Consider the following 24,350-nt stretch of genomic DNA (forward strand, 5'->3'; position numbering starts at 1 on the left):
TAAAACAATTGGGTTTAAAGTTTCCCTTTTGTTGCTGATCCAGCGTTTCCGCACCGCTTATCTTCCGTCTATCGACAAACCAGTTCTGCAAAACAACTGACGTCAGTCAGGAGGAAGAAGAAGAAAAAGAACAGTATGGGCAGGGAGAGGAAGGTGGGGGGGGTTTCCACCCAGACAGGTAAAGGTGAGCGCTGTCGCGACTACTACTCGGGAAAACATACCGACGTTTTGACTCCTTTGTTTCTCCATTTTGAGCCGACTCTGTGTAAGTATAACACCTAAAATCTAGATGTCGTGAATATATAGGCTATGTTTGTGCCTCACTGTAACCATTTAGCTTTACCAGCGTGTTTTAAAGTTTAAAGTGAGCGAAAATCATAGGCGAAAAGTCTGTCTGTGTTTTGTTCTTGGCTAATTTGTCTTTTTGGTAGTTTACGATTCAAGATTTTTTTTTTTTATGTGATAAAAACTTTTAGGGGTGGGGACATTTGTAACATGCAAAGTCGTAGCCTAATTAAAAATGAGAGTAGGCACTTCACGTAGCAGACATGGGGGAGTCTTTAGTGTCAGAACAGGGAAAATAAAGGCTCATTAGAGTGTTTCGTATGTTGCCCATGCTATTATATAATACACTTTAAAGTAAGATGTAGGCCTACTTAGGCTACTACAAACAAAGTAGCCTACAAACTGGTGAGCTGATTAACAATCTATCCAACAGAACCAAAAAATGGTAAAAGAAGAGCAGGAGTTGGCCAACCGGCCTGACAACACCGCCTTCACTCAGCAGAGGCTTCCGGCATGGCAGCCTATGCTCTCCGCTGGCATTGTCATCCCAGGGTTTGTCCTCATCGGCCTGGCATTCATTGGCATTGGCGTCGCTCTCTTTGTCACTTCACGGAGCATCCAGGTGTTGGAGGTATGATTGTGACCACCGAACACACTAATCATTTAGGGGGCATGCTGGAAATCAAGGGTCAGACATCACCAGCAAAAAGGGAGGAAGAGACAGTAAAAATGTGTTAACTGGGTTGAAACATAGCGCTTGAAAGGAAACAAACCTTAATAAAACAATCCATGTTTTCAGTGTTGAGATGAACTGAACTGTACACTGCTATCTGCTCACTTGTAAGCAATATCACACGGAGTTCAAAGAGATGGAGATAGGTGTTGTAGCCATCAATCATTAATAACCTTTCTTGTTCTTTCCTATACACAGTTCGACTACACTGGGGTTGACCAAAACTCACCATGCTTTAAGTGCTCTGACCCAAAGGTCTTGAACTGTGTGTGCAACCTGAACTTCTCCATTGACAGTCTATTTAAGGTAGCATTGGAGCATACATACATACGGTAACACAGTTTAACTGTACTCCTGCTGCTGACACTGAAGGCTGTGTTTTTGTGATTCTGTTTTCCTCCACAGGGAACCGTGTTCTTTTATTATGGTTTGTCCAACTACTACCAGAACTTCAGAAAGTACGGTGTTTCCAAAGATGATGTGCAGCTGTCTGGAGACCTGACTAACTTTAAAGTGGGTTAACAACATGGGATATTGAAGAAAAACACACACACACACACCACTCTGGTTTTAATTTCTATGGGAAAAACTAAATCTATATGTTCTCAGTTGGAATAAAAATACGTTAAAGGTCCTATGACATGCTGCTTTTTGGATGCTTTCATATAGACCTTAGTGGTCCCCTAATACTGTATCTGAAGTCTCTTTCCTGAAATTCAGCCTTGGTTACAGAATTACAGCCACTAGAGCCAGTCCCACAATGAGCTTTCCTTAGGATGTGCCATTTCTGTGTCTGTAGCTTTAAATGCTAAGGAGGCAAGAGGGGGGGCAAGGTGGAGGGTGGGAGTGTGGCCTTGACCAACTACCATGCTTCGTTTGTTTTCAAGCCATGATAGGCTCGTTCGAGATGAGCCAGGTCTGCGCAGAATCGATCACCGGCGATCGGCGCCCAATGCGTGCCGGTTAGATTTGTGTCCGACTTGATCCTGACTTGCTCTGACGTCGTGCACACGTGGGCAACGATAACCTCACGAGATCAAGGCGGCTGCAGTTCTGAGACGCAGGCAGCGCAGTTGCTTTTCACCGACTGCAAGGCCCAGACGGACAAAGGGCATGCTGGGAAACGACTGCCTCTCAGCTGATCTAACAGCTGATTGGTTCAAAATCGACTCAACATGATGACGTTTTATATAAATTTTTTACTGTTTTTGAATTGGAGGGATTTTAATTGCTATTTGTCTGATTTAAAGGCTAATTCTGTACAAACCACGTGTGGCTGATAGTGATGTCTAGAAGTCAGAGAGACTAAATCTGTTCAGATTACGGATCATCTACAGTGTGTTGTTAATTAAAATCAGCAACATATCGCATGTAGAGCATTTGAGAGCTACTCTGTCATAATTAAAACAACTGGAGACTGTGTAGCTACAAGCTGATACATGGGTCTGATAACATTTTATTAAATCGGAATCGGACCACAGTGTTTGTCACTTCCTGTTCAGCCTGAAGGCTGCTGGAAACCGCTGGAAACTGTCCGACTTGACAGCGGATTTTTGTCACCGGCCCCGGCTGCTGCTGCCTGCTCTCGTCCATTTTACAAGCGAGGTGCAGTTCATCTCGAACCGAGCATGATGTCTCTCTGTTTCTCATGGGTGGGCCAAATTCTCTGGGCGGGCAAAGCAGAAAAAGGGGAGGTAACCTTCCTCCTTATGACGTCATAAGGAGGAGATTCCAGATCAGCCCATCTGAGCTTTCATTTTCTCAAAGGCAGAGCAGGATACCCAGGGCTCGCTATTTCTAGCCACTGGGGGACCATAGGCAGTCTAGGGGAACTCACATTAATGTTAAAAAACCTCAAAGTGACATTTTCATGCCATGGGACCTTTTTTAAGAATGGAAAACAGAATGGAGTACAAATATGCTAAGTTGTCACCTTGGTTCAACATATCGGTATCTCATGCTGTTGCCCATCTGTCATACAAACTAAATATCAGATTATTTATTTGAACAATAAAAACACTGTTCTCTGTCTCTCTTGAAGACTCCCAGTGACACCTGTTCACCCTATGCGTATGACAGCAACAACCAACCAATTGTACCGTGTGGATCAATTGCAAACAGCATGTTCAATGGTATGTAAGAACATTTAAATTCATTTGGAATTAAGTGTATTTGCTGTGTTATGGAAAAACTAATTATTGTGCTGTTTTTTTAAAGACGCCTTCAAACTATATCAAATAATCAATGGAACAAATACACTGGTTCCCTTTGATGGAAAAGGGATTGCTTGGTGGACAGACTACAACATCAAATACAGAAACCCCAGCATCACACCTCTGAAGAACGCATTCAACAGTAATTACTTACTTTACTTGCTCTCTGTTCTATTTAAGTAGTGCTAGTGTGCATATTAATTGTCTTTAATGAGGGGTTCCCAGTCTGCTCAAAAATAATTTGGAATTTACAAAAAAGGATTTTACAAAGTGGTAAAGGAGTTTTATTGAAGTGCGCCTAGTATTGTGGATGAAAGGAGTAACTTAGTTTAGTGCAGTAAATAAGGGGTCCTTTTTAGATGAAATCACATTTAATATAACGTGAATTTAATATTATGTTTGAGAAACATGACCACTGATTAAAAGTTTGACTTCCAGATACCGTGAAACCCATATTTTGGTCCAAGCCTGCGTATGAGTTGGACACATCAGACCCAGCTAACAATGGCTTCATCAATCAAAATTTCCTGGTGTGGATGAGGAGGGCGGCCCTGCCAAATTTCAGAAAGCTGTATGGGCGTATCAACGAGGGTGATTATGCACAGGGTCTTCCTGCTGGAAATTACTCCCTTGAAATTGCCTACAGTATCCTTTTTATACACGTTACAGATTCTGGGATGATTTTGAGGATGGTGCTTGGAGGTATGGGCAGTTATGTATGTTTAGCATGAGTCCTGTGTTTGAAGATTACACTAACCATTTTTCACTTGGATCATATTTCCATTACACAAATTAGTACTGTATAGCTTTTTCTGTCTAATGCAGGCTTAACGGACACCAAAAATCAATGTCTAAAGCCAAAACGCGTCCTTTTCAACATATTGATACTCATTAATGAGACATTTCACTGGGGCATGTAGATGGCAGCAGCTGTCAGTAGTGCCAAGTGAATGGCCATCAAAACTTAAACAAAGGCCCATCTTAAATTATTTTCATATATAACTTTTATTTTTTTTTTAAACATCACAGAGTGAGCAATCAAATATCTTGCAAAACCACTTAAAAATGTTATTTTATTCAATATTTAGAAATGATTCACATGAAAGGGGTGATAAGTTATTCAAACGCATCACTGTGTAATTGTGTCATTTTCACATTGTTGTATGACACATTGTGCCATTCCTTGTGTTGGGTATGTGGAAGAGGATGCTTTTTACTTATTTTAAACAGCATTATAAGTCTGGGTAATCAATCTTATCATCATGCTTTAAACAAGAACATCTGTGTGGTTAAAAGAGTTTTACACGGTTCCATCCACATGAGGAGATTTACTAAGCTTGAATTCTACATAAAGGGGTCAGCCATGGATTTGGTCACGTGTTTTTTGTGTCATGTTAGAACAACAGCAGCTTGGTCTAACTTGTTTCACCGGTTGGGTGTGGTTCTGTTTAAACTTGGGCAGAGTGAATGCAATGACTCAGGAGTTCCTAAAGTTAAGGAAAAACAAGGCAAATTTTCTGACATACGTAAATGTGCTACGCAAATAATCTTCATGTAATAATCGCTGTCTACCTGAAGCCATGAAGGCCTATGTAAATACCTCAAAGGCATTTAGATTTTGCTAAGGATCATACCACTGTGTTTCCAAGTTTAAACCCCTTAACTACTTGTAAATATTACCAATTTTAATGCAAACCAGACAATTTGAGTTGATAGGATTTATTTTTTTCTACAGTTTCTATTCTTTTCTGTAAACATTAGAAATCAATTCTTTGAATATTGAGCCTTGGTTCAGTTGTTATCACAACACCAGGCAGTTTAAAAACTTGTTTTGAAAAGTTTGCGCTGCAATAAGTCATTACAATAATGTAACTCGGATGAATTATACAGCTCAAGAAAATGTCAAGTCTGCTGATTTTTATATATAATGCTGAAATGAATGGAAGCCAATGCCTTTAAAAAATGCATTCAAAATGAAAGCTCAGTCAAATGTACATGATTAGTATAAATGGGTTAAAACATGCAAAACCATTGGTTGTTTTTATACAGTATCTTAACAGTGTTGTATATTTAATACTACAGTGAAGTATTGGCACATGGACACTTTTTTTGTCTTTTTTTTGAAATGACGTGTTTCCATTTTTGCTGTAAAATCCTTAACATTTGTCCCCCAGACTATCCTGTTCTGAGCTTTGATGGGAGAAAGAAGGTAGTGTTCAGCAACGTGTCCTGGATGGGTGGCAAGAATGAGTTCCTGGGCATTGCCTACCTCGTGATTGGTTCAATGTGCGTCTTTATGTCCATAGTCATGCTCATTGTCTATGCTAAATTCAAGTTTCCTGAGGAAGACGGAGTGCCTGGTCATTAACTGTCATTTGCTGAAGGTTTATCTACCTTATCAACATTTTTTTTTCAACTTTTTTCCCTTTTTACTTAATGGGATGATGAAAGCACAGTCCAGTGCTTACACAAAGGGGAGCACAGAGCTGGACTCCACCTAAGAACACATGTTATTCTGGACATGAAGATGTATCCTAAGGTGTAGAAGAAGCCTGGTGTTATTTTTGCGAGGCAAGACTTGACACTGGATTTTCCCCACGACTGCAAAATAGGATGATTTCCAATATGGGTACATATACTTGTCTGTAAGCAGCTGCAAGAGGTGTCTCTTAAATTAGTGCATTAGGTCATCACACAACTAGCTGCCTCCTCATTTTAGGTCAGTAATACAATTAAAGCCATAAACCATTTGATAAGCCATATGATACTGGACAAGAATGTATACTTGATTCTGAGATGTGTAGCTTAGCTTGGAAATAATGCTGTAAAATGTGGGAATATTAACTCAGGGATCTGGTTTACAGGCTATGCAAGCTCATGTTTTAACTCTTACTATTGTTGTAGAAATTTTACTTCATGTTGATATTTATTTAATAAAACAACATCAAAACTCAGCTGACTCAAGTCCAAGCTCCAGGTGCTCTTTTATTCTGGATGGGTTGGATGTTTGGGTAAAATATGTAGAAGCAATGAACAACCTTTTATAAGATGCATAACAAATTCATGCATTAATAGCATTCATTCGTGATAGCATGAGTCTGCAAAAAAGTGAACTAATGCTAATGCCAGTCAAATTGTGACAGAAGTTGTAATTATCTTAAGGCAAATATAAGTGTATTATTACTGAATTAGTAAAACCATTATTAAAGGTTTATCACTTTGTTCATATTAACTGTTGTAAAATCTGTATTGTTGTAGCTAAATATCATTATAGCTGCATCATTGGAGGCAACTCCCATTCTCCCCCTATCTGTCATACACGGTTAAAAGAAGAAAAGAGAAAACAATATTTATTCGATTGCATTGTGGGTATTGTAGTTTTCAGCATGTATAGTCCAGTGATTTACCCAACCTCTTAAACGACAAGTACCACAATCCATTGCACAAATAAACCTGACGTCCACTGATGCGGCGTTTTGACAGCGGCAGTCAGTCTCTGAGCAGCTCGGTAGTGACTGCAGATAGCGACATAACGTTAGCATCGTTTCTTTGTTCACTTTCACACCGCTACCGGTCGTTGTTGACCGCTTCAAAGAATGTCTGACGGTGGGGGGACGGAGGAAAACTCCGGCACCATGGAGGTGTCGGCCGTTCAGACGGTCGCTGATACATCGGTGCTGCAGAAGCACATGAGGAAATTGGTACCGCTGCTCCTGGAAGATGGCGGCGATGCCCCGGCCGCACTGGAAACCGCCCTGGAGGAGAAGAGCGCAGTGGAGCAGATGAAGAAATTTCTGGCCGATCCCCAAGTGCACACCATCCTGGTAGAGAGAAGTGCACTTAAAGGTACATTTAGCAATAAGTGATCAGCTAGCTAGCTAACAACATGATTTAAATAACAGGACTATTACTAATTTGTACAGTGCTAACGTAACGCAATGAGTCTGCATTAACGTTAGCTGTTAATTTCGTCTCCAACAAAATGGCTTTAAACCGTGTTAGTTTAGTTGACTTTGTATGAGAGTTAGTATTAGCCTATTTGACAGCAATGTTAACGTAGCTTGCTTTCTCAATCCATCACATTGTTAAATTTTAAGGCAACTTCGCCATTATAGGTGGGCAAGATATAACCGAGCCAATGACAACACAGCACACTCCAATGAAGGTGCCCAAATGTTTGCTTTCATTTTAGGCAGCAGTTAATACATATTTAATAATTTGTGCTATGATAGTGTTGAATTGAATGCAAGTTACTTGTTGACAAATGACTGTGCCACAGTGCTTATAACAACACAAGCCCGAATTTAAAAAGAAAAACACCAAAATCATTGAACATTCAAAGAGAATTAATTCTTTGTTATAACTGCAAGTCACGTTGTGTGCACCTTCTTGGGGGTTTATCATGTGAAACAGCTTGTGTCAATGAATACAGTATCTTCAGTCTTCTCCAGGCGAATTAATCCTGAGCTTCAGAGCCGCTTGCCCCTTCCTTATGTTTTATGAGTGCTGAACATTGATCCCTTGATACAGCACATGACAAGCCACTGAGTCTAAGCCTGCAGCTTTTGGATTCTATCCATTTTCTTGCACTGAAAATACTGATGCTGCAATGCAGAAGGTGCTGTTTCTTTTCCTACATGCCATGAACAACAAAGAAGGGTGGGGACACAGATGGAGGGATGGATGTCAGATTGTCATCCTACTGTGACATGGCTCATTATATTCTGATAAACTCGACTCCTGTCTAGCATCCAAATCATTTTTTTTTTTTTTTTTTACCATCAACAGCAGCAGATTAATTTTGTTTGGCAATGTGAAGAATATTATATTATTTTTTGAGTTGATAACTTGTTCAGGTAAGACTTATTTTTATTTATTCTTCACACAGAGGATGTTGGAGATGAAGGAGAGGAGGAGAAGGAATGCATTACTTATAATATCAGCACTGACATACACTACGGGATAAAGTCCAACAGGTAAATGATGCATCTAATGCACTGAACAGAGGTCTTCTTTTCAGCCATGCAATTCTATGTGATTTCATCACTAAAACTATAAAAGTCTCCCTTTCTATATATTTACCTGTACTCCAAAAGAGAATTTGTTATTTACTGTATATCACTCAGCTTCTACCTAAGTTCTGTTAATTCTCAACTGAATGTTCTTCCCTGCAGCTTGGCTTTCATCAAGAGGGCAATCGTCATTGATGCAGACAAGCCCATATCAACCCAAGTTCGAGTTCTGACCTTGAGTGAGGACTCTCCCTACGAGACACTCCATTCTTTCATCAGCAATGCTGTCGCTCCTTTCTTCAAGTCCTACATCCGAGAGTCTGGCAAGGCAGACAGGTAATCCTCAAAATGTATCTTGTATTTAGATAAAAAACCTTTCATCAAGTAAACTGGATCATGAACTCTGCATAGAGAAATAATGTAACTTTGATGGGAGAATTCATCTGCAATATCATCTCTGTCCTAACCTTCTAGAGATGGGGATAAGATGGCTCCATCAGTGGAGAAAAAGATTGCTGAGCTGGAGATGGGCCTTCTCCACCTGCAGCAGAACATTGAGATTCCTGAGATCAGCCTGCTCATCCACCCCATCATCGCAAACATTGCCAAGCAGTGCTACGAGCGCGGGGAGAAGCCCAAGGTCACAGACTTTGGCGACAAAGTGGAGGACCCAACCTTCCTTAACCAGCTGCAATCTGGAGTCAACCGCTGGATTAGGGAGATCCAAAAGGTAAAAGGCTTTCCCATGTTTGTTTTTCAAATTTCATAACCGGTATATGGAAAGTTGTTTTTTTTGTACTCACCGCTGGGTTTATTTGTCTCCTCCACCCACCCTTTATCAGGTGACAAAGCTTGATCGTGACCCAGCTTCCGGCACAGCCTTGCAGGAGATCAGTTTCTGGCTGAATCTGGAGAGAGCACTCAACAGGATCCAGGAGAAGAGAGAGAGCCCCGAGGTTCTGCTAACACTGGATATCCTCAAACACGGCAAACGTTTCCATGCTACTGTCAGCTTTGACACAGACACTGGTGAGTGACAACACGTTGAAACAAAAATTTCCTGGTCTTGTTTAGGTTTGGTACCGAGATCAGTTGCTAATATGACACCGGTGCCTTAACAACTGGTATCTACCGGACCGAATAGCAACGCGGATTTCGGTGCCTCATTTCGGTGCCACGTAAAGGGTAACTACTGGTTTTTTTTTTTTTTTTCCAACCTGGACCCTATTTTCCTATGTTTTTGTGTCTAAGTGACTGATGGGAACAACGATCTTTGACATTGGTCCAGTGTAAAGTGAGATCGCTGCAATCGGCAACTGCAAAACAAGCTACAATGTAAGTTAATAGGGCAATTGTCCAGCTTGTATTTACCTTCACAAATGTGCTCTTTTTGCCACTGACAGGCTCAGATTAATATTGTAAGTGTCTTACAGCATTATGGAAAGGATCCCTTCAGAGATAGACCTTTAAAACCTCTTTGAGACCGTTCTGTTTAACCAGAAACAGCTCTGAAGTCGCTAGCGCTAAACCCACCAGACTCCATTTAAAAAAAGTAATACTTTTAGCGTGTATAGAGCCAACATATTTTCACATGTAAATCGGTAAACTATGTGTTATTATAACTGAAACTACAGGTGTGATGGTTGGAAAAGTGGAAAGACGACCCAAAACAGCGTTTCATAGTTTTATTTTGTTTCTGTCGACTTTGAATGAAGTGTATTTTACGATGTTAAAATTACTGTTTATTTACATGGAGTCTGGTGGGTTTAGCGAACGCAATTTCGCGGATGTTTTTATTTTAAAAAAAATTATCTTACTCTTTAACAGAAAGGTCGACCTCGTTAGAAATCCTTTCCATAATGTTGTCAGACACTTAGAATCTTAATCTGAGCACTTTTGTGAAGGTAAATACAAGATGGACAGTTGCCCTTTTAACTTGCATTGTAGCTTATTTCCCCGCTGCCGACTGCAGCGATCTTGCTTAATACTGGACTAATTTCAAAGATTTGTTGTTCCCATCAGTCACTTAGACACAAAAACATAGGAAAATAGGGTCCAGGTTGAAAAAAACGGTAGTTACCCTTTAAATGCCTGCGCTGCCCTTTGATGCTCCGAAACGGAAGTTCAAGGCAAACGGAAACATCGCTGCATGTGACGCTAGTTAACATTACACTTGGCAGCAGATAAGGTTAGCCTACCGTTAGCTAGCAGCTGGATTAAACACGGTTAAAATGCTGACAGCTCAACGGTGTAAAGTGTGACCGTATTGCACTGTAGAGGATTCCAACGGTCTGCAGCTGCCGTTGTCGGAAAAACAACACAGACGGAATATTTACTTAAAACTTGTCTCACCAGCCTCGTGGTGCATTCAAGTTATTGTAAAATACCCTTTTTCCATCTAGTGGTTGTTTTTGTCGTTTACCAGCAATTTTATTGGTGAAATAAGTTATTGTTATAAGTTATTGTAAACCATTTAATTTTTGACCATATGGCCTTAGCAATAGATAAGCTATTCTTAAATGTTGCCGACTGTTGTTTTGTGCTCCTTTTTTTTTATATCTGTCTGTCTATCTGTCTGTATCTATATATCTATATCATATATACACATAAATATTTTTGAATTGGTTTAGGCACGGGCATCGTTTTAAGAGTATTGTTTTAGCAGCAGTATCGGAAAAAATCCAAACAATACCCAACCCTAGCCTAGTTTCACGTCTGCTGCCTTTTCTGGCAGTATTGTTTATACAGTATGATTAATTGTTTATCCTTTCTACTTCTGACAGGTCTGAAACAGGCTGTAGAAACAGTCAATGACTACAATCCTCTGATGAAGGACTTCCCTCTCAACGACCTACTCTCTGCTTCGGAGCTTGATAAGATCCGCCAGGCCCTGATGGCCATATTCACTCACTTGAAAAAGATTAGGAACACCAAGTACCCTATCCAGAGAGCCCTGCGTCTCGTAGAGGCCATCTCCAGGGACTTGAGCTCCCAGCTCCTCAAGGTGTTGGGCACCAGGAAGCTCATGCATGTTGCCTATGAGGAATTTGAAAAGGTTGGTGTGGTTTGGTCTCTAGCATAAATAAAACCAACCCTTTATTATTCCCTAAGAAGTGTGTTTTATTAAGAGCCCCATTAGCTTCTGTCTGTCTTAAACAGAAGCTACTCTGCCTGGGGTCTAAGTACACACAAAAAAATGATACATCTTCCTAAATGTCCTTTTAACATCGATTTGCAGGTGATGGTGGCATGCTTCGAGGTGTTCCAGACCTGGGAGGATGAGTATGAGAAACTGCAGGTGCTTTTGAGGGACATTGTGAAGAGAAAGAGAGAGGAGAACTTGAAGATGGTGTGGCGCTTGAGTCCAGCTCACAGGAAGCTCCAATCACGTCTGGATCACATGAGACGTTTCAGAAGACAGCATGAGCAGTTGAGGGCTGTCATCGTCCGTGTGCTGAGGCCTCAGGTGAAGTACCATCAGCATCTGTAATAGACATGCTTAAACTGGCATGTCTTGCCATTATTTACTTCATGATCCTTTTTAATGTTGTTTTCCTGTAGATCCTGACAAAAATGGAATTATCTAGTTTTGTCCACCATTGATTGAGATTTGTTTTTTTTTTTAATTTTTTTTTTTACTTTTTGTCTCCAGGTTTCTGCTGTGCCACAACACGCCCCTGGAGAGACAGTTGAGCCTCAAGATATGAAGGTAGCTGGAGTTCTCTTTGATGCTGCTGATGCCAATGCTATCGAGGAGGTCAACCTGGCATATGAGAATGTCAAAGAGGTCGATGGTCTGGATGTGTCCAAGGAAGGCATGGAAGCCTGGGAAGCCGCCATGAAGCGTTACGATGAACGCATCGACCGCGTGGAGACCCGTATCACTGCCCGGCTGCGTGATCAGCTGGGAACCGCCAAGAACGCCAACGAGATGTTTCGCATCTTCTCCCGCTTCAATGCTCTCTTTGTGCGTCCCCACATCCGCGGTGCCATTCGCGAGTACCAGACGCAGCTCATCCAGCGTGTGAAAGATGACATTGAGTCACTGCATGACAAGTTCAAAGTGCAGTACCCTCAGAGCCAGGCCTGTAAGATGAGCCATGTCCGAGACCTGCCACCTGTGTCTGGCTCCATCATCTGGGCCAAGCAGATCGACCGTCAGCTGACTGCGTATATGAAGAGAGTGGAGGATGTTCTGGGAAAAGGCTGGGAGAACCATGTGGAGGGGCTGAAGCTGAAGCAGGATGGAGATAGCTTCAGGGCAAAACTCAATACTCAAGAGATATTTGATGACTGGGCTCGCAAGGTATGAAGCTGAATATAGACATTGATATAATGTAGCGCTTTTCCTCCAATATTTGAAAAATGTTCAAGTTTTTGCCTCTTACAATGCATGTTTTCATTGTTTTGTCAACGCTTTTTCTGTTTTTTAATATTTGTCACTCCTTTCTGTTGTAAATCAGGTGCAGCAGCGTAACCTTGGCGTGTCTGGCCGCATCTTCACAATTGAGAGTACTCGTGCCCGTGGACGTACCGGAAACATGCTCAAGCTCAAAGTCAACTTCCTCCCAGAGATCATCACCTTGTCCAAAGAGGTCCGCAACCTCAAGTGGTTGAGCTTCCGTGTTCCTTTGGCCATCGTCAACAAAGCCCACCAAGCTAACCAGCTGTACCCATTTGCCATCTCTTTGATCGAGAGTGTGCGCACCTACGAGCGCACTTGTGAGAAGGTGGAAGAGAGGTCCTCCATCTCCCTGCTGGTGGCTGGGCTTAAGAAAGAGGTTCAGGCTCTCGTTACTGAAGGCATCACTCTGGTCTGGGAGTCCTACAAGCTGGATCCCTATGTTCAGAGGCTGGCTGAGACAGTCTTCAACTTCCAGGAAAAGGTCAGTGTGTCACTATAAAAGGGTTACATACATAAGTACAGACTCTCCTTAGTGTCATTTTAAAATGGAACAAGTGCTATTTTTGAATTGCCCCCTAATAGTCATTCTAATGTTTTTGTTGTATGTTGTTTCCAGGTGGACGACCTCCTACTGATTGAGGAGAAAATAGATCTCGAGGTTCGCTCTTTGGAGACCTGCATGTTCGAGAACAAGACCTTCTCTGACATCCTCAACCGAGTCCAGAAGGCTGTTGACGACCTCAATCTCCACTCCTATTCCAACCTGCCCATCTGGGTCAACAAGCTCGACATTGAGGTTGGTACCACAAAGCAATACAAGGGTTATTTGTTCTTTGTGTTCAGTTGGATTGTGACTGTTTGAGTCCAAATGGAAATGACCTGAACATTTTAACCCTTGTGTTGTCTTCCCGTCGTCTCTGCAACTTTTCGTTTTTCTGGGTCATAATTCAAAATTAAAACTTTTTTTTCAACGTTTTGGTCATCTTTTTAGACACTTTTGTTGTTTTTCCTGACGTTTTATCATTTTTCCGATGTTTTAGTCGACTTTTTCGTCACTTTTTTTTAATGTTCTTTTAGCAATTATTTTTCCCCAAAAGCCATAAAATCGAATAAAGCACCCAAATTCAATGAAAGTAGTGAAGTGATCATTCATTTTACTTGTGAAGAGCATTGTAGGGAACCATCCCAAATGTCTGATATAGAAACTTTTTAAAAATGGGTCAAATTTGACCCAAGGACAACAGGAGGGTTAACTTTTTTTGTTTCTTTTTACATAAGGTTGGTCTGAATGGTTTCAGAAATGGTTTTTGTTATGTTTCATAGATTGAACGTATCCTGGGAGTGCGTCTGCAGGCTGGCCTTAAGGCCTGGACCCAGGTGCTCCGTGGCCAGGTAGAGGACAAAGCTGATGTGGACATGGACACAGAGGCTCCACAAGTGAGCCACAAACCTGGAGGGGAGCCCAGGATCAAGGTATTGTGACTGTAGTGACTGTGTTGTCTTATGCCATGTTTTGTTTTAATGATTAAATATTTCTAATAAAAACCCAGGGAAACCTTTTGATTTCTGGACACAGCTCACTATCTGTTATAACAAACTATTCTGTTCTTTTCCCAGAATGTTGTCCATGAGTTGAGGATTACTAACCAGGTGATCTACCTGAACCCACCGATTGAAGACTGTCGCTACAAGCTCTACCAGGAGATGTTTGCCTGGAAGATGGTCATCCTTTCTCTTCCCAGGATTCAGAGCCAGAGATACCAGGTAAGGGATGTTTGAACAGTTTGAGTAGGAGGACTTTGATGATTGATGAGAATGAATGGCTGTAGCTACCAAATATAAAATAAGCTCTGGTTTATTTTTGTTCAAATATGATGCATTGAGAGAAGAATTGATATTGTGTCTTATTGCACTTGTGCTGTTGCCTTGATCTAAGTAAATGTGTCCTTCCTCACCAGGTGGGAGTCCATTATGAGCTGTCGGAGGAAGAGAAGTTCTACAGAAATGCCCTGACCAGGATGCCAGATGGGCCTGCAGGCTTAGAGGAGGCCTACAATGCAGTCGAAGACATTGTCAGTGAGGTGGAGCAGTATGTCAAGGTAAGAGTCCTCTATATTGTGTTATCATATCTTAGGTTTACTTCTGATAGAATTACTTTGTTTGAGGACCAAATTTAAAGAAATGAAATGCCAAACTACGGTTTTCTTTTGTACTTCTTTGCCAAGTTTTTATATCATAAACATGCATAAAATACACTTTCATGTACATTAGATTGAGTATCCATCTCTTTTCTTTGCCGCCCCTGTGCAGGTGTGGCTGCAGTACCAGTGCTTGTGGGACATGCAAGCCGAGAACATCTACAACCGTCTGGGTGAAGACCTCACCAAGTGGCAGGCCTTGCTGGTCCAGATCCGCAAAGCACGTGGAACCTTTGACAATGCAGAGACACGGAAAGAGTTTGGACCTGTGGTCATCGACTATGGCAAGGTAATAATTAGTGACAGTTCCAGGTGTCCATGTTAAGAGATTACATGTAATGGTTATCAAAACAAGACATTTTAGAATTTTTTTTTTTTTTTTTTTTTTTTTTTTAAACATTATTTTAAGGCACAACGTTATTTTAAAGTGTGAAATCTTTTACTTAAACCCCCTTATTTGTGCAAATTAGTTTCATTACAATGCATAATTTCTTTTTTTACTTTATTTACTTTATTTGTACTTTTCCAATTATCACATAAAACAATCATTCTCTATTTTACAAATAACCATAGAAAAACAATCCCAACAAGAGAGAGACAAAGACAGACCAAACCCCAAATCAACCTGACATGTCTGACTTGTCACAGACAACAGATGGACAAAACAAAAAAAAACAATGCATCATTTTTGTTTGTAATATATGTTCTACTTTCCTTTTCTATGTCTTTGTCTTATTATCAAATGTTCGTATTTGTCCCTGACAACAGGTGCAGTCCAAGGTGAACTTGAAGTACGACTCCTGGCACAAAGAAGTGCTCAGCAAGTTTGGCCAGATGCTTGGCCAAAACATGCAAGACTTCCATTCCCAGATCTCCAAGGTAACACATAATATGATTGAGAAATTGTTCCTTCGACCAGTTTAGTAACATTGACTTCCATGAGACACTGATCAGAAGATTATTCTATGAACTGGATTTTTTTTTTCTTGTCACTATCACCTTTCTTTTTGTTTTTGTTTCCGCAATAGTCCCGTCAAGAACTGGAGCAACATTCTGTGGACACGGCTAGCACTTCAGATGCCGTCAACTTCATAACATATGTCCAGACGCTGAAGCGCAAGATCAAACAGTTTGAGAAAAATGTGGATGTAAGTACTCTAAAACATTCATTCAATAATTTTTTTCTTCATTCTTTTGCATCACTGCATGCTTCATTAAAAACAGTTTAGGGTTCTAATCAGAGTCTCCCTCCTTTCACCCATAGTTGTTCCGTAATGGACAGCGTTTGCTGGAGAAGCAGAGATTCCAGTTCCCTCCATCTTGGCTCTACATTGACAACATCGAAGGTGAATGGGGGGCCTTCAGTGACATAATGAAGCGCAAGGATACCGCTATCCAGCAGCAGGTGGCCAACCTGCAGATGAAGATTGTCCAGGAGGACAAAGCTGTGGAAAACCGCACCACCGACTTGCTCAATGACTGGGAGAAGACCAAACCAGTTGCTGTAAGAGAAATGGATTGAAATTAAATTTGAAATACAGTACAATCACCCATGGATGGATTCTGATTGAACTGATGACCGCTAATTGTTAAATTAGAATACCATTAGCAGTTGAAGCATTTGCTGTTGTGACTGAAATAACCTCATCAAATCTTTTTAAACAAAATCATTTGGCTTTATTGATGCCTAACGGATAATGTGTTTCAACAGGGTAACCTGCGTCCAGAGGAGGCTCTTCAGTCTCTGACGATCTACGAGGGCAACTTTGGCCGTCTGAAGGTTGAAAGAGAGAAGTGTGCCCGAGCAAAAGAAGCTCTGGAGCTCACCGACACTGGCCTACTCAGCGGCAGTGAAGAGAGGGTGCAGGTAATGCCAGCAAACATTCACATAAAAGCATTTTTAAATCCCCAATTAAAGACCAAATGAAATACAGCAAGTATCTCACAAACATCTAACGGACACTAATTTGAAATAGGAGTAATTTTTTAACCCACTATGCACAAGTTACAGCTTTCTTTGGACTAATTTGTGTCTTTGTGGAAACTTGTAGGTGGCACTAGAGGAGCTGCATGACCTGAAGGAGGTTTGGTCCGAGCTGTCAAAGGTCTGGGAGCAGATCGACCAGATGAAAGAGCAGCCGTGGGTGTCTGTACAGCCTCGCAAGGTAACAAATCCACAATAATCATTCAGATCATTCAGTTTCTACGGTTTCTTTTTAAAAATTCTTAGTTAAATGACAACATATAACTATTCTTGTGTTGTGTGTTTGTAGCTTCGCCAGAGTCTGGATGGTCTTCTGAACCAGCTGAAGAACTTCCAAGCAAGACTGAGACAGTATGCTTCCTACGAGTTTGTCCAGAGGCTGCTTAAAGGATACCTGAAGGTCAGACAGCTAGTTTATTCTACTCAGCAGACATTTTGACTCAAAATAAAACTTAAAAATGGGTTATTAAATGCTCTACCTATTCCTTTCACCCACCAGGTTAACATGTTGGTGATTGAGCTGAAATCAGAGGCTCTGAAGGACCGCCACTGGAAGCAACTGATGAAGCGTTTGCATGTAAACTGGGTCCCATCAGAGCTGACCCTGGGACAGATCTGGGACGTGGATCTGCAGAGGAACGAGATGGTGGTGAAGGACGTCCTCCTTGTAGCCCAGGGAGAGATGGCTTTGGAGGAGTTCCTCAAACAGGTGAAGAGAGAGGGCCTTTAAGAGATGATGCAATGTAGTTGTGATGCTCATATGAGGCCACTAATCTACAGATTCCAATCCAAATGATTATAAAGTACTCTGGTTTGTAGACCTACTAATAACAATTCCGTGGTTTTGGCCCTCAGATTCGTGAAGTGTGGAACTCGTATGAGCTCGACCTGGTGAACTACCAGAACAAGTGTCGTCTAATTAGAGGCTGGGATGACCTCTTCAACAAGGTCAAAGAACATATCAACAGTGTGTCTGCCATGAAATTGTCTCCATACTACAAGGTAAACCCAATTACATGTTGTGTTCGCTAAGACTTTACTCAAGTTTTGATGGCTGCATCAACACCATGCTCTTCTTCTTTTTTTCTCCAAGGTGTTTGAGGAAGATGCCCTGAGCTGGGAGGACAAGCTGAATCGCATCATGGCTCTGTTTGACGTTTGGATTGACGTCCAGCGTCGCTGGGTCTATCTGGAAGGCATCTTCACTGGCAGTGCTGACATCAAACATCTGCTGCCTGTAGAAACCCAGAGATTCCAGAGGTAAATGAAGGACCCTTATTTTTCCACTCTATTTTACCAAGCCAGAATTTATTTATGAATTCCAATATTTTCTACTAGAACTTACTAATATGTCTCTGTTTATTCCACAGTATCAGCACAGAGTTCTTGGCCCTGATGAAGAAGGTGACAAAGTCTCCTTTAGTGATGGATGTGCTGAACATACAGGGAGTGCAGAGGTCTCTGGAGCGACTGGCTGACCTTCTGGGAAAAATCCAGAAAGCCCTTGGAGAATACTTGGAGAGAGAGAGATCCTCATTCCCAAGGTAAGACGATTATATGGGTTTTATATGTGCATACAAATCACATAGCTTAGACGTTCATAGTTATGTTGAATATTCAGAAATCCTTTCACTGATCAATACATTCATTTATAAACTATCCTTAATTGATCCATCACACTTTTCTTTTTTTCTCCAGGTTTTACTTTGTGGGAGACGAGGACCTGCTCGAAATCATCGGCAACAGCAAGAATGTGGCCAAACTGCAGAAGCACTTCAAGAAGATGTTTGCAGGTGTTTCCAGCATCTTGCTCAACGAGGACAACACTGTGGTGCTGGGAATCTCTTCCCGCGAGGGTGAGGAGATTCACTACAAGACACCAGTCTCCATCACAGAGCACCCCAAGATCAACGAGTGGCTGACGCTGGTGGAGAAAGAGATGAGGGTGACGCTGGCCAAGCTGTTGGCGGAGTCTGTCACAGAGGTCACATCCTTCAACAAAGGTGCCGCCATTGACCTGAGCCAGTACATCAACTGGATTGATCGTTACCAGGTTGGTTTTAGGAGCATTCATTCTACACACATTTCAACATATATTGAAATCAGGCAATGTGTTGATTTAATTCCATTTTATCTGTTTCGTCTCATCACAGGCCCAGCTGGTGGTCCTATCCACTCAGATCGCCTGGTCTGAGAACATTGATTATGCCTTGACCACCATCTCTGGTGGTGGGGACATTAACCTAATGCAGGGAGTGCTGTCAAATGTGCAGGCCACCCTTAACGTGTTGGCTGACACCGTGCTGATGGAGCAGCCTCCACTCCGCAGGAGGAAACTGGAGCACCTGGTTAGAATGATTTTTTTTTTTTTTTTTTTAAAGTACATTTAAAAAGATGTTGTCCAATGGAAAGTGTGTCTGAAATCCTTCTTCTGCTCCATCTTAGATCACCGAGCTGGTGCACCAACGTGATGTGACCAGGTCTCTAATCAAGAACAAGATCGACAACCCCAAGTCCTTTGAGTGGCTCAGCCAGATGCGCTTCTATTTTGACCCCAAGCAGACAGATGTCCTGCAACAGCTGTCCATTCAGATGGCCAATGCCAAGTTTAACTATGGCTTTGAGTACTTGGGTGTCCAGGACAAGCTCGTCCAGACCCCTCTGACAGACCGCTGCTATCTCACCATGACCCAGGCTCTGGAGGCCCGCCTTGGAGGGTCACCATTTGGTATGGAAGTTTGTTTTTTTTGTACTCGTAAGAAATGGAGATTTAGATTTTTAAGAAAATTACAGATTTACATATAAAACGATCAACTTCACTGAGTTTGTCTTCCATCTAGGTCCTGCTGGCACAGGAAAGACTGAGTCAGTGAAAGCTCTTGGTCACCAGCTTGGCCGCTTTGTCCTGGTCTTCAACTGTGATGAGACATTTGACTTCCAGGTACATAACTGCACACAGATTCTTCATTCCTAGGCTATTTTAGACAGGACATCAACAACGACCTTTTTATAGTGTTTACCTGTTTCTCTCTTTTTTTAAGGCCATGGGTCGTATCTTCGTGGGTCTGTGCCAGGTGGGAGCATGGGGCTGCTTTGACGAGTTCAATCGTCTGGAGGAGAGAATGCTCTCTGCCGTATCCCAGCAGGTCCAGTACATCCAGGTGGCCTTGAGGGAGCACAGCAACCCCAACAGAGACAGGAGTATGTATAATATGTGTGGAAACTTAGGTGTCATGATGACATAACATGTTGTGATTCAACTTAGTATCCATGAGCACCAATTGCCAAGAAAGAGAAAGGCAATTCAACAAAATAGCTTACTAAAAAAGAGCACTGCAGAGTAAAATGTTTAAAGCATACAATTCAGATGAGATACAGCTAATCAGTCTGTCAACACCATTTTTAAAATTTCACATGAGAACTGCTTGGTAAACAACTACACATCTCTCACCCCTCAGGTGTGCCAGTCACCACAGAGCTCCTGAACAAGCAGGTAAAGGTCAGTCCAGACATGGCCATCTTCATTACCATGAACCCTGGCTACGCTGGTCGCTCCAACCTGCCAGACAATCTGAAGAAGCTGTTCCGCAGTTTGGCCATGACCAAGCCCGACCGCCAGCTCATCGCCCAGGTCATGCTCTACTCTCAAGGTTTCCGCACAGCCGAGATCCTGGCCAAGAAGATTGTGCCCTTCTTCAAGTATGTACTTTTTAAGAAAAATGTACATAGTTTGAGAGAAATTTGAGATGTCTTTCTTCTCTGAATTTATCCCATTCATCTGTTTCAGACTGTGTGATGAGCAGCTGTCATCCCAGAGTCACTACGATTTCGGCCTCCGAGCTCTCAAGAGCGTGCTGATCAGTGCTGGTAATGTCAAGCGTGAGCGCATCCAGAAGATCAAAAGGGAGAAGCTAGAGCGCGGAGAGGTTGTTGATGAGAATGACATCGCTGAGAACCTTCCTGAACAGGAGGTACAGACAATTTGAAATTGTAGAACTTGCTTTTTCTGTATTGTTTTATTGAATTGGCAAATTAGTTTTTAGAATCAAATCTAGAGATTTTAGGAGCTTGAATGTCTTGTTTCTGTAGATCCTGATCCAGAGTGTGTGCGAGACAATGGTTCCCAAGCTGGTGGCAGAGGACATCCCTCTGCTGTTCAGCCTGCTTTCGGATGTCTTCCCTGGAGTCCAGTACATGCGTGGAGAGATGACTGCGCTGAGGGAGGAGCTGAAGAAAGTCTGCGCGGAGATGTATCTCACCTACGGAGACGGTGACGATGTGGGCAGCAATTGGGTGGAGAAGGTATGTAGCTAAACTGAGTCAACATATACTGTATCTTATTGAGTGTGCCCACACATACTGAGTTATGCAGCCCTGCTATCTCCTAGAGACACAGAAGTCTCCAACATTGCTAGGGTAAAATCCCTGCTTGACAGCGAAGTATTTAAGATGTTTGCATTGTAAGTAGTTACTCAAATTTTCTGAAACTTTGTCATTCATCCTCTTGCAGGTGCTCCAGCTGTTCCAAATCACACAGATCAACCATGGTTTGATGATGGTGGGACCTTCCGGTAGTGGGAAGACCATGGCATGGAGGGTGCTGCTCAAGGCCCTGGAGAGGCTGGAGGGTGTTGAGGGTGTGGCCCACATCATTGACCCCAAGGCCATCAGCAAGGACCACCTGTATGGAACCCTGGACCCCAACACCCGTGAATGGACAGATGGCTTGTTCACACACATCCTCAGAAAGTCAGTTCTGTAACACATTTCATTGTTAAGGGTATAAATCAACTCAGTTCAGCTTTATTTTGCTAAACAGGACTCTTTAAAAATAACTGTTGTAAAATATTGTTTCTTCAATTTTAGGATTATTGACAATGTTCGAGGTGAACTGCAAAAGCGTCAGTGGATTATTTTCGATGGTGATGTTGACCCTGAGTGGGTTGAAAATCTTAACTCGGTCCTGGATGACAACAAGCTGCTGACCCTTCCCAATGGAGAGCGTCTCAGTTTGCCACCAAATGTAAGAGCATAGCACTTCAAACACTCATGTCTGTTGTTTTCTCATTATAGTCTAAGTTGTATTGACCTGGAATTATTCCCTCTCTCTCCAGGTGCGTGTAATGTTTGAAGTACAGGACCTGAAGTATGCCACCTTGGCCACTGTCTCTCGCTGTGGTATGGTCTGGTTCAGTGAGGATGTCCTCAGCACTGACATGATCTTCAACCACTTCCTGGCTCGCATTCGCAGCATCCCATTGGACGAGGGAGAGGATGAAGCTCAGCGCCAGAGGAAGGGCACAGAAGACGAGGAAGAGGCTGCATCACCAATGTTGCAGGTAATTAAAGGAAATACAAAACCAGGTAAATAGCAGCAGTTCATTCAAGAAGAATATTATATGACATTTTGTCTTAACGGACGTCCTATTGCATGTTCTACTCTAGATTCAGCGTGATACTGCAGCTGTCCTGCAGCCTTACTTCACCTCCACAGGCCTGGTGATCAAGGCCTTAGAGCATGCATCCAAGATGGAGCACATCATGGACTTCACCCGTCTGCGCTGCTTGGGATCCCTGTTCTCAATGCTGCACCAGGCCTGCCGTAATGTGGCGCTCTACAACAACAACCATCCTGACTTCCCCATGCCCATTGATCAGCTGGAAAGATACATGCAGGTAATGTTCGGCTCTCCATATAACTAAAAGAATCATACATGTCTTATTCTCGTTATATAAACTTGGAACTTAATCACTGCAAAAATATATGCTTTTTCTTAAAGCTGATACATTTTGTGGCTTTATCTCTCTACAGAGGTATCTGATCTACGCTGTGCTGTGGTCCTTCTCTGGTGATGGACGATTGAAGATGAGGGCTGAGCTTGGAGAATACATCCGTCGCATCACCACTGTACCCCTCCCGTCTGCTCCCAATGTCCCTATCATTGACTATGAGGTACAGCCTCTTAGTGTTAAAACCGATATTGATTGTTCTCTTGGGTCAATTTTAAAGAAAATGTTTGATTCTCTGCAAACCAGAACTACTGCAGTCTTGTAATTTCAGAATAACCATTGCATTGTTTTTTCATTGCGTTGTGCAGGTGTGCATCTCTGGTGAATGGCAGTCCTGGCAGGGCAAGGTTCCCCAGATTGAGGTAGAGACCCACAAAGTGGCATCCCCCGATGTTGTGGTTCCCACCCTGGACACTGTTCGCCATGAGGCTTTGCTTTACACATGGCTGGCAGAGCACAAACCACTGGTGCTGTGTGGACCTCCCGGCTCTGGAAAGACTATGACTCTGTTTAGCGCCCTCAGAGCCTTGCCTGATATGGAGGTGAGACACTGGAAGTGTATTCTAAACCTTAAAAATCTGTTTAACCTGAACATGAAACTGATGAATTGTTAATAATTCTACATCACTATAGGAATGTTAACAGAAAGCTCTTCTCCTTCTTAACATTTTATTTAAACGTTTAAATAATTATGTCTATTGGATTTTAACATATCCTAATCTACTGAGTATAAATAAACTAGGTTAAAATGAGGAGAATATTTTGTAATCGTCAACATTTGCAATTTCCAAATGTTTGTCCTACTCTCTACCAGGTTGTGGGTCTGAACTTCTCCAGTGCCACCACCCCAGAGCTGCTGCTGAAGACCTTTGATCATTACTGTGAGTACCGCCGTACCCCCAACGGTGTGGTCCTTGCCCCTGTCCAGCTGGGCAAGTGGCTGGTGTTGTTCTGTGATGAGATCAATCTGCCAGACATGGACAAGTACGGCACACAGAGAGTCATCTCTTTCCTCAGACAGGTATGATCCATTGTTTACAAACTGCTATTTAATTTTACCTTGTCTATTTTATCAGACAGTGAAGTGTGCATAACATTTGGTATCCCTCCTTATATGTGAAAGGCTCCTGTGTTGTGTTTTCTTTGCAGATGGTGGAACATGGAGGTTTCTACCGCACCTCAGACCAGACTTGGGTCAAGTTGGAGAGGATCCAGTTTGTTGGAGCTTGTAATCCTCCCACTGACCCTGGCAGAAAGCCTCTCACACACAGGTACAGTGCCCAGACTTATTAGAACAATAATAGAATTGAAAACCATGATTACCAGAAAAAAAGGAATGAGCATTGCATATGACAAGTTGTTGCATGTTGTGGTTACTGTTTGTAGGTTCCTGCGTCATGTTCCTGTGGTGTATGTGGACTATCCAGGCCCAGCCTCTCTAACTCAGATTTATGGAACCTTCAACCGTGCCATGCTGCGCCTCATCCCCTCTCTACGTACCTATGCCGAGCCTCTTACTGCTGCTATGGTTGAATTCTACACCATGTCTCAGGTAAAGGAGATTACTAAATATCTATATAAAAATCAAATATGTAAACATCAAGTTTACTTAATATAGTCACAGGAAACTAGTATACAAATGAGAGATAAGACGTATGTTTTATTGATAATTTTTCAGTCCTTTTATTCACACAATTACTAATTTATTCACATATTTTATTTCCATCCTT

At 42.1% G+C, this 24,350-nt stretch overlaps 2 protein-coding genes across 4 annotated transcripts in view; both read left to right on the forward strand.

Moving 5' to 3' along the window:
• The first annotated feature begins 80 nt into the window (after positions 1 to 80).
• On the forward strand, positions 81 to 6,182 carry tmem30b (transmembrane protein 30B). 2 transcript variants are annotated; one of them, XM_035994884.1, is made up of 9 exons: positions 81 to 265; positions 719 to 916; positions 1,217 to 1,324; positions 1,424 to 1,531; positions 3,060 to 3,150; positions 3,236 to 3,373; positions 3,670 to 3,876; positions 5,406 to 5,604; positions 5,865 to 6,182. In XM_035994884.1, exons 2-8 carry the CDS (start codon positions 728 to 730, stop codon positions 5,597 to 5,599), a joined length of 1,035 nt encoding a protein of 344 aa, XP_035850777.1. In that variant the 5' UTR covers positions 81 to 265; positions 719 to 727; the 3' UTR covers positions 5,600 to 5,604; positions 5,865 to 6,182. The 2 variants fall into 2 exon arrangements, with proteins under 2 accessions (XP_035850777.1, XP_031166045.1); XM_031310185.2 differs by having other exon boundaries at positions 5,406 to 6,182.
• A 516-nt stretch (positions 6,183 to 6,698) lies between these two features.
• The window catches only part of dync1h1 (dynein, cytoplasmic 1, heavy chain 1), a 30,651-nt gene continuing 12,999 nt past the window's right edge, over positions 6,699 to 24,350 (forward strand). For both annotated transcript variants that reach the window (XM_031310203.2, XM_031310205.2), the window contains exons 1-41: positions 6,699 to 7,077; positions 8,120 to 8,207; positions 8,406 to 8,579; positions 8,718 to 8,973; positions 9,086 to 9,272; positions 11,027 to 11,298; positions 11,482 to 11,709; positions 11,896 to 12,549; positions 12,707 to 13,129; positions 13,265 to 13,444; positions 13,972 to 14,121; positions 14,266 to 14,412; positions 14,607 to 14,747; positions 14,959 to 15,135; positions 15,615 to 15,725; positions 15,875 to 15,994; positions 16,111 to 16,350; positions 16,558 to 16,713; positions 16,898 to 17,011; positions 17,120 to 17,230; positions 17,330 to 17,539; positions 17,686 to 17,832; positions 17,924 to 18,090; positions 18,201 to 18,374; positions 18,529 to 18,883; positions 18,984 to 19,178; positions 19,276 to 19,558; positions 19,671 to 19,771; positions 19,872 to 20,031; positions 20,289 to 20,529; positions 20,618 to 20,801; positions 20,920 to 21,132; positions 21,341 to 21,579; positions 21,697 to 21,853; positions 21,945 to 22,169; positions 22,276 to 22,506; positions 22,643 to 22,783; positions 22,929 to 23,162; positions 23,435 to 23,641; positions 23,770 to 23,891; positions 24,007 to 24,172. In XM_031310203.2, coding sequence (XP_031166063.2) covers positions 6,828 to 7,077; positions 8,120 to 8,207; positions 8,406 to 8,579; positions 8,718 to 8,973; positions 9,086 to 9,272; positions 11,027 to 11,298; positions 11,482 to 11,709; positions 11,896 to 12,549; positions 12,707 to 13,129; positions 13,265 to 13,444; positions 13,972 to 14,121; positions 14,266 to 14,412; positions 14,607 to 14,747; positions 14,959 to 15,135; positions 15,615 to 15,725; positions 15,875 to 15,994; positions 16,111 to 16,350; positions 16,558 to 16,713; positions 16,898 to 17,011; positions 17,120 to 17,230; positions 17,330 to 17,539; positions 17,686 to 17,832; positions 17,924 to 18,090; positions 18,201 to 18,374; positions 18,529 to 18,883; positions 18,984 to 19,178; positions 19,276 to 19,558; positions 19,671 to 19,771; positions 19,872 to 20,031; positions 20,289 to 20,529; positions 20,618 to 20,801; positions 20,920 to 21,132; positions 21,341 to 21,579; positions 21,697 to 21,853; positions 21,945 to 22,169; positions 22,276 to 22,506; positions 22,643 to 22,783; positions 22,929 to 23,162; positions 23,435 to 23,641; positions 23,770 to 23,891; positions 24,007 to 24,172 — 8,331 coding nt within the window. In that variant the 5' untranslated portion in view covers positions 6,699 to 6,827. The remainder of the gene's footprint in view (positions 7,078 to 8,119; positions 8,208 to 8,405; positions 8,580 to 8,717; positions 8,974 to 9,085; positions 9,273 to 11,026; positions 11,299 to 11,481; positions 11,710 to 11,895; positions 12,550 to 12,706; positions 13,130 to 13,264; positions 13,445 to 13,971; positions 14,122 to 14,265; positions 14,413 to 14,606; positions 14,748 to 14,958; positions 15,136 to 15,614; positions 15,726 to 15,874; positions 15,995 to 16,110; positions 16,351 to 16,557; positions 16,714 to 16,897; positions 17,012 to 17,119; positions 17,231 to 17,329; positions 17,540 to 17,685; positions 17,833 to 17,923; positions 18,091 to 18,200; positions 18,375 to 18,528; positions 18,884 to 18,983; positions 19,179 to 19,275; positions 19,559 to 19,670; positions 19,772 to 19,871; positions 20,032 to 20,288; positions 20,530 to 20,617; positions 20,802 to 20,919; positions 21,133 to 21,340; positions 21,580 to 21,696; positions 21,854 to 21,944; positions 22,170 to 22,275; positions 22,507 to 22,642; positions 22,784 to 22,928; positions 23,163 to 23,434; positions 23,642 to 23,769; positions 23,892 to 24,006; positions 24,173 to 24,350) is intronic.

Source organism: Sander lucioperca, chromosome 18 (assembly GCF_008315115.2).
Source record: "Sander lucioperca isolate FBNREF2018 chromosome 18, SLUC_FBN_1.2, whole genome shotgun sequence".
In the NCBI taxonomy this organism is placed as follows: Eukaryota; Metazoa; Chordata; class Actinopteri; order Perciformes; family Percidae; genus Sander; species Sander lucioperca.

Coding starts and splice junctions, on each gene's coding strand:
- tmem30b (XM_031310185.2), top strand. CDS start 728: ATGGTAAAAGAAGAGCAGGAGTTGGCCAACCGGCCTGACAACACCGCC. Junction 3,374..3,669: donor TCTGAAGAACGCATTCAACA/GTAATTACTTAC, acceptor TTTGACTTCCAG/ATACCGTGAAACCCATATTT. Junction 3,877..5,405: donor CTCCCTTGAAATTGCCTACA/GTATCCTTTTTA, acceptor TTTGTCCCCCAG/ACTATCCTGTTCTGAGCTTT.